At 53.9% G+C, this 8,178-nt stretch overlaps 1 protein-coding gene across 1 annotated transcript; it reads right to left on the minus strand.

Annotated features, from left to right (window-relative positions):
* LOC120763300 (4-galactosyl-N-acetylglucosaminide 3-alpha-L-fucosyltransferase FUT6-like) lies at positions 1 to 1,491 on the minus strand. Its single transcript, XM_040086481.1, has one exon. The coding sequence runs from the start codon at positions 1,489 to 1,491 to the stop codon at positions 1 to 3; it is 1,491 nt and encodes a 496-aa protein (XP_039942415.1).
* Positions 1,492 to 8,178: the final 6,687 nt, after the last annotated feature.

An 8,178-nucleotide genomic window follows, 5' to 3' on the forward strand; every position in this document is an offset into this window, starting at 1 on the left:
CTACACGAACCACGCGGCCAGGCGGGGCACGGCGCGGTACCGGGGCTCCGTGGTGTGCAGGAACCGACAGGCTCTGCAGAGCTGCAGCGCCCAGCCCGTCCCCAGCACCGGCTGGAACCACCGGCGCCACTGGAAATACCCCCGGTACCTCTCGGCGTCCCAGGCCAGCTCCAGCAGGAACCGCGCCAGCTCCCGGGCGCTGCCGAAGTCGTCGACGTGGATGAAGGAGTCGGGGGGCAGGAAGAGCTCGTAGTTCTCCCGAGGAGGCCCCAGCACCACGGGGATGGTGCCGGAGGACAGCGCGTTCCTCCAGAGCTTCTCGGTGATGTAATCCTGGTGCTGCGAGTTCTCGAAGGCCAGGTAGAAGTTGTACTGGGAGATGGTGGCGAGGAGATGCTCGTGGGACAGCGGCGTGTGGTTCTTGCCGTAGACATCCACCGGGATGTGTTTCCTCAGCTCCTGGTAGTACTTGACCCGCAGAGATTCCTCCTGCCAGTTGCTGACCACCCAGGCCACCAGCTTGGACTTCCGTGGGATGGTGACGGGCCGGGGCCGGCCCAGGAGCCGCAGCTCCCCGTAGGGCACGAAGATGTCCGAGTCGCGGCGGTAGGACATGGTCAGGTTGAAGAGGTTGTCCATGGCGCTCAGGTTGGAAGAGTGGCTGGGAGACTCCATGTTGAACCAGATCCAGGACTGGGTCGGCAGCCGGGGCAGCCGGGCCAGGCGCTCCCCGTCCCCGCACACGTCCCGGTGGTGCAGGATCACGGCGTCCGCCTGGCACCAGCGGCTGCGCCTGGTGGTGAAGCGGCAGCGGCAGCGCGGGCAGCCCAGCAGCCGCGAGCACTCGGTGAAGTTGAAGCGGAACCCGAAGGGCCACATCCAGAGCAGGATGGTCAGGCTGTGGCCGCGCCCGGCCGGGCCGCTGCCGTTCCCGCAGCTGGGGAATTTCTGGGCGGACGGAACGGGGTAGCGATGCTTCGGCTCCGAAATCCTGAATGGACAAAGGGAGGAGATGAGGCCGAAGATGAGGCCGAAGAGGAGGACGCTGAGGAGCTTCTTGAAGGAAATCTTCCGTCCCTTCCTGGCCTTCACGGGTGGATCTGCAAACAGCCCCGGGATGGGGGGAGGAGGAGGACGGATGGATGCCCAGGAGCACCAGGGAGAGCGGGAGGGGGCCCTGGGGTCACAGCTGGGCAGGAAGGGGCAGCGTGGGGCCCTGGAGGACATCAAGGCGCCGAAGGGACGCTCCCTCTGGAGCGCCGGAGCTGGCACACGGAGACCCCAGACCCTCCCGGACCCGCACTCGGCCGCCTGCTCCTGCGTGACCCCGCGTGTTCCCGGCCGCTCCCGCTCCGACAGGACGGGCCGGGGGTGCCGGGGCGGGATCGGGCCGTGGGCTCGGCTGGAATTGTCTGCCGGGAGCAGCCACGGCCTCCGCTTCTCCTGGAAGGAAACCGGGCCCGGAAGGCCTCGGCCTACAGGGGCCGCCATCTTGGTTTGGCCTCGGTAAATGTACACGTGACACCCACTGTATAAATAAATAACATGTAAATATGTGGTGTGTAAATATAAATATCAATACATAAAAATATAAAAATATAGAAATGTAAAAGTATAAACCTAAAAATATTAAGGTATAGAAATATAGAAACAAAAATATATATTAAAAATTTTAAAACAAATATTAAAAAATTATATAATTATACAAATATATAACCATAACAATAAATAAAGATATATAGATATAGATATAGATATAGATATAGATATAGATATCTGTAAATAAATATACATATACATATACATATACATATACATATACACATACACATACACATACACATACACATACACATACACATATTCTATCCAAATCTATTCCATATAAATACATTATCTATAAGTACTGTGTAAATATAAATACTGTGTAAATATAACTACTATATATGCTATATATATGTCTATAACAGATTAAAACCATTTATATATTTATATACTTATAAAATACCAAATATGTAAATTTTATATGTATGCGATATGACAATTTTATATGTACGGTTCTATGTATTTATTTCTGCAGATATTTAATTTATATGCATATAAAATACAAAATATGCATACAAAAGTACATAGCCCATAAATTTTACATGTGCAGTTTTATATCTGTGTATTTTAATATCTGTCTGTTTTTCTACCTGTATAATTTATATAGATACAGATAGCATACATATATAATATAAAAAAATATACACATACATATAAAAATACATGTATTTATGTAATTCATACGCATAAGATTCCATAGTATATACAGTACATAAATGTATATTTTCTGCTTCTATACGATATATAGAGATACTCATAAGGGAGTGCACAAATATATATATTCTTTTAATTTAAACATTCATTCACTGTTTTATATGCTCCTGTATGTATCTTCTATGTGTATATTTATATAGAAAAACATGTACACAGTTACACAGCTTTTGTTTATACATATAGTACAACACGTATTTATATATAAATATATACACACACATATATATAGCAGTAAAATACGTATTTATATATAAATACACACACATATAACTTTTATTTATATAGACATATAATAAAATATATATTATATATATTATTATAATGTGCCATGGGTGGTTTTTTTTCTCTTTCCATTGGCGACCTCATCGAATATTTCAATATTCTCTGGGCAGCCCGTGCCCACCCTCACAGGGAAGGAATTCCTCCCAACATCCCACCCCAAACTCCTCTAAGGACAGGTGAAGAGGCCTCGTGCGTCACGGGGGGCACGGGGAGAGGTTGGTTCTCAGCCACTGAGATGGGCTGGGATGCAAAACCCAGCAATTACGCGTAATTATCGGGCTTAACGAGCCCCAGCTGCAAACGCGGCCGGACGGTTCCGGAATTAAAGTCACAGGGAGAACTTTGGTACGGGTTTTGGGGTGGGCGAGAGAGATGCAGATCCCAACGCGGCGTGGAAGGTTTTACATTCCAGGGCCCCAGAAATCTCTGTGGGTATCAAGGAGTTCGATGTTTGCATTAAAATTAACTGGGAAAAAAAAAAAAAGTCTCTCTGTTTCTCCAACTCCTTTAAAAAATCCCCTGCAGAGTCCGCCCAGGAATAATTCTCCTTCTCCCTGCTCCGGTCGCTCTGGGGAGGGCAAAGCAGCGGGAGAAATGCAGAATTCCTTTGTGAAGACTCACCAGGGAGCTCTGCCTGGACACTCACAGCTGCGGCGTCCCAGCTCAGAATGTTTTGCTGAGGCTTTCCAAGAACAAAGATGTTTTGGGAGATGATGGCTGATAGGCAAATTCCGGCGTGGATCCAGTGGGAGCCCTGAACGCGCAGCTGAGCTCCAGTGGGTAGAGCTTGTCCAAACAGGCTCATCACCCTGAGCCTTCCTCCCTGCAGACAGAAAATGAATGTTAATGGGAGCTCCCACCCCGCTGAATTTCACCCGTGGGTTTCCAGCATTCGGGAAAGGGGTCGGGGGGAAGGGAGGAGCCCAACCCCACCACATCAGCAGGTCCCAAGCCCTGGTTGGCATCCAGAGATGAGTCCCTGCTCTTCCAGGCTCATGGAGCAGCTCATGGACAGCAGATCAAAAAGGAGAAACCATCAAGAACAAATTTATCAGTGCCCGACCCGCAGCCCTTTGATGTCGGCGGAGAGACTGGGATGGGAGCCTGGGGCTGGCCCCCAGCCCTGAGCAGCAGCAATCCCCAAAAATCCGCGTTCCCTCCGGCTCCTCCAGACCTCATCCCCGCTGTCCTTCCCCAGGCTGCCCCATGGCTTTGCTCTGTCTTTATTACACCCCAGACCCACCCCGTGCACTTCCCAGGATCTCAGCTCCTCACGGAGCTCTCCCGGGGAGGAATCACATCATTTTTTTGGGAACTGGGGAGGCTGTGTGCCTCCAGCATGCCCAGATCCATCTGCAACCTCGACAAAAAGCTGCGCTCCCTGCGACAACCGATCCTCCCTTCCCTGATGCAGAGCAGCCCGGGGCTGCTCCCCCCTGCCCTGCCCATTCCTTGAAATCATCGAGTTCCCAGCTCAAGAGCCAAGATCCCACATTTCTCGGGGTTTAGTAATCGGCATGTGATGCTGTCAGGCTTGGGTTGGAAATAGCAACACCTCCAAAAATCCATCCTGGGCCTGGAGAAGGACATCACCCACAGGGGGACCAGCCAGGAGGGACCCACGTTGGTTTGGAAGCTTTTTTTGTTTGGCATTAAAATCCGGTAGGGAAGGCTCCCAGTTATTTTAATTTTTTTTTCCTTTTTCCTCCCTGAACACCTTCAGCACCCAATTTTCTCACTCCACGGCATTGAGAACGTGCTGGGATAACTCAGCCACGAGCGTGGAGGGCACTTCAGAACCCTCCCATCGCCCCCAGCCTCCTCTTCCAGCCTGGAGGGGGATAAAATATTCCCAGCTAATGGGTTTCCGTATAAATACGAGCACCTGCCCTCCCCAGGGGTTCACTCCGTGCTCTGACCCCGCTGCGGGTTCACAGGGAAGCTGTGGGAGGTCCCCGGGGTTTCCAGAGGAGAAGGTGGACACCCAGGAGCTGAGGACACTGATTGATGGAGCCAAGAGGGGCTCTCGGAGAGGAGCAGCGCTGGGGAGGGATTACCAGGAGGTTTAACAGCTCAGGTGGATTAAGGGTGGATTTGTCAGTTGTCTGCCCTGGGTCTCCACCAAAAAAAAAAAAAAAAACAACCAAAAAAACCCCAACCAAAAAGTGCCCAAGGGCTGGAGAACGTTCAGGAGGCAAAACCAAGGGGTTTGGAGGGTTGAGGGTTGAGGCTCAGCTGTGGCTCTGGAATGAGGAGCGGGCGAGGCAGAGGTTCCCTCCAGCAGCCCCAAAAACCCCCGGCGGCCACCTCGCTTTTGTGCTCCACAGAAGCCCCTGGGCTGGAGGGGACCCGCGGGGACCACGGAGTCCAGCTGCCGTCCCCGGGCTGGGATTCCATCCGTCCCCACGGTGTCACCGCCGCTCCCAGCCCCAGCCGGGCCCCGTTTCCGCCGCTCCCTCCCCGGGGCTGGGCTGGATCCCTGCCCCGTCCTCCCAATGAGCTCCAGATGGGGGGTGGGCGTGCGGGGGCTGCTCGGGGGGGTGGGGGGAAGGAGGAGGCCGCCGGGGCTGCTGCTGCTGCTGCTGCTTTTATCTGCTCCGTTTATGGGAAGGGAAGGAGCGCGGGGCTGCCAACGGTTCGCTCCGGCCAGGGCATCCCTCCAGGAGCTGCTGTCACACGGAGCCCCCTTCCAGCAGCTGCCCAGCACCTCCGGCCGCGGCTGCAGGGTTCCAAGGGTGGCCAGTGACTCCCTGGGAAAGCTCCCGGCGTGTCCCGGTGGGTGCAGGGCGCCTGCCCTGCCCTGACGCCTCCCCACAGCTCTGTCCTGCTTGGGCACAAAGAGTCCAGCTGACCCTAAAGCCTCCGAGCCCCATCCCGACCGGAATCCTGCTGCTGTGAGGGTGCTGAGACCCTGGCACCGGAGCCCAGAGCAGCTGTGGCCGCTCCTGGATCCCTGGAAGTGTCCAAGGCCAGGTTGGAGCAGCCTGGGACGGTGGGATGTGCCCCTGCCCATGGCACTGGACCATCCTTAAGCTCCTTCCCAACCCAATCCATTCCACGATTCCCTGCTGGGCTGCAGAAGGCTTTTCCCACCCCTCCGAGCTCCGAGGCCAGGCTGGAGCAGCCTGGGACGGTGAGACGCGTCCCTGCCCACGGCACTGGACCATCCTTAAGCTCCTTCCCAACCCAATCCATTCCACAATTCCCTGCTGGGCTGCAGAAGGCTTTTCCCACCCCTCCGAGCTCCTGGAGGCGCCGCTGCGGGGATGAGGGACTCAAGGCTGGGTACTGCAGAGTTAAAATTCCCCCGGCAGCAGAGCCCTGAGGCTGCAGAGGTGCCCCTGGGCAGAGCTCACCTGTCCTGCTCCTGGAGAGCTCTGCTGGATCTGGGGCAGGGCGGGAGATCGGAAACTGGCGGAGGCAGAAGCCCCCAGTTCCCAGCAAATGGGGTTTGGTGTGTTTTCCCTCACAGCCCTGCTGATGGATAATTGGATTGAGAGCAGCCAGCATCTGCTCGGGGTTATTTATTGCCTTTAAGAGGCGAGTTTTATTGGGGATTTTTTTAAAAAAAATTTTTGGTCTTATCTTATTTTTGGTGCCTGTGTTGGGTCTGAGCTGTGGAAACATCTGGATGCACCAGCATCCCCTCTGTGAGGCACCAGATGTTTGCCAGGAGAGCATCCTGCACTTCCCCGGCTGGAGCAGGAGCTCTCGGCCAGTTTGACAAGAGCCTGGAGGGACAGGGACGCAGGGAGCGGCTTCCCACTGCCTCAGGACGGGGTTGGATGGGATTTGGGGAAGGAATTCCCGGCTGTGAGGGAGGTGAGGCCCTGGCACAGGGTTCCCAGAGCAGCCGTTCCCGGATCCCTGGCAGTGCCCACGGGATGTGCTGGGGACACATCCAGGTCATCTCCCAGTGCGCAGAAATCCCCCTCTGGGCCCATCCTCCTCTCTGAGACATTTTTCCCTTACTTCATCCAGCAAACTTCATCACACTGAGGATTTTTTTCCCCTGCAGTTCAGCCCTAAGCCCTTTTCCACAACACCGCTGCAGCAGGGCTGGGAATGAGCCGGGCCAGGAGCTCCCCCTTTCCCAGGAGACCAGGCCAATTTTTTTTTTTTTTTTTTTTTTACTCACTCTTATTTACCACAGCTCTGCCAAGAAGGTGCTCAGGGTTTTACAAGCCCCACCAGAGCCCGTCTGCCCGGAGGTTTGATTCAGGGCAGCTCCTTGCGCGGGCTGGAGCAGCTCCAAGCTCCTGATCTCTTTGGAAAGGGATTCAGCAGAAATGAGAGCAGCCTGAAGAACCTCTGGTCTGGTGGAAGGTGTCCCTGCCCACGGCTGGATGAGCTTTGAGGTCCTTTCAACCCAAAGCACAGCAGGATTTTATGATTCCGACTCCGTCAATCCAACTGGAAACTTAGAGTTTACGATTTTAGTGCATGGTGATATATACGGGGCGATATGGAGGATTTAGGGCGTTGTCCAACTCCTTCTTCACCACCTTCTTCTTGGTTTTGGGTGGTTTTTTTCTGATTGGGTGGAAAAGGCACACATTGAGGACTTTGGGCTGTCAATTATTGTGTCAAAAGTATAAATAATACAGGTGTCATCTCGTTATTGCATAGTTTACGTTAAATAACCTTGGAAAGAGTTAGAGACGCCTCCATTTTCCACCCTGCCAGTTGGAGCTCACAGCTCGTGAGACGGTGACAGAGATAAGAATTAATAAACACCGAGATAAGAATTAATAAACACCGAGACCGAAGGCGAAACTGTGACTGGTGTGTGTTAATCACGGCTCTAACGTGAGGAAAAGAAGACGAGAAATCAACAACTTCCTGTAGCTGCTGGTGCCTCAGCCTGCTCTGCACCATTCCTGGGGGGAGCTGCAACGCCAGACCCTCTCCAGAACATCCCAGGAGGAGCTGCCAATGCCAGACCCTCTCCAGGAGATCCTGAGGGAATCTCCAATGCCAGACCCTCCCCAGGAGATCCTGAGGGAATCTCCAATGCCAGACCCTCTCCAGGAGATCCCAGGAGGAGCTGCCAATGCCAGACCCTCTCCAGAACATCCTGGGAGAAGCTCCAATCCCAGACCCTCCCCAGCACATCCTGAGGGAATCTCCAATCCCAGACCCTCCCCAGGAGATCCTGAGGGAATCTCCAATCCCAGACCCTCCCCAGGAGATCCTGAGGGAATCTCCAATCCCAGACCCTCCCCAGGAGATCCTGAGGGAATCTCCAATCCCAGACCCTCCCCAGGAGATCCTGAGGGAATCTCCAATCCCAGACCCTCCCCAGGAGATCCTGAGGGAATCTCCAATCCCAGACCCTCCCCAGGAGATCCTGAGGGAATCTCCAATCCCAGACCCTCCCCAGCACATCCTGAGGGAATCTCCAATCCCAGACCCTCCCCAGGAGATCCTGAGGGAATCTCCAATCCCAGACCCTCCCCAGCACATCCGTCCCCGGTGTTTGGGGGCTGCAGCGGGGCAGAGCTGACAGAACAGAAACTCCTGGGAAGGGGAAATGCATTTTGGGCTGGTCAGCTGCAGTCGCTCAGAGGCGGCCAC

The sequence above is a fragment of the Hirundo rustica genome, chromosome 26, assembly GCF_015227805.2.
Source record: "Hirundo rustica isolate bHirRus1 chromosome 26, bHirRus1.pri.v3, whole genome shotgun sequence".
In the NCBI taxonomy this organism is placed as follows: domain Eukaryota; kingdom Metazoa; phylum Chordata; class Aves; order Passeriformes; family Hirundinidae; genus Hirundo; species Hirundo rustica.

Coding starts and splice junctions, on each gene's coding strand:
- LOC120763300 (XM_040086481.1), bottom strand. CDS start 1,491: ATGGCGGCCCCTGTAGGCCGAGGCCTTCCGGGCCCGGTTTCCTTCCAG.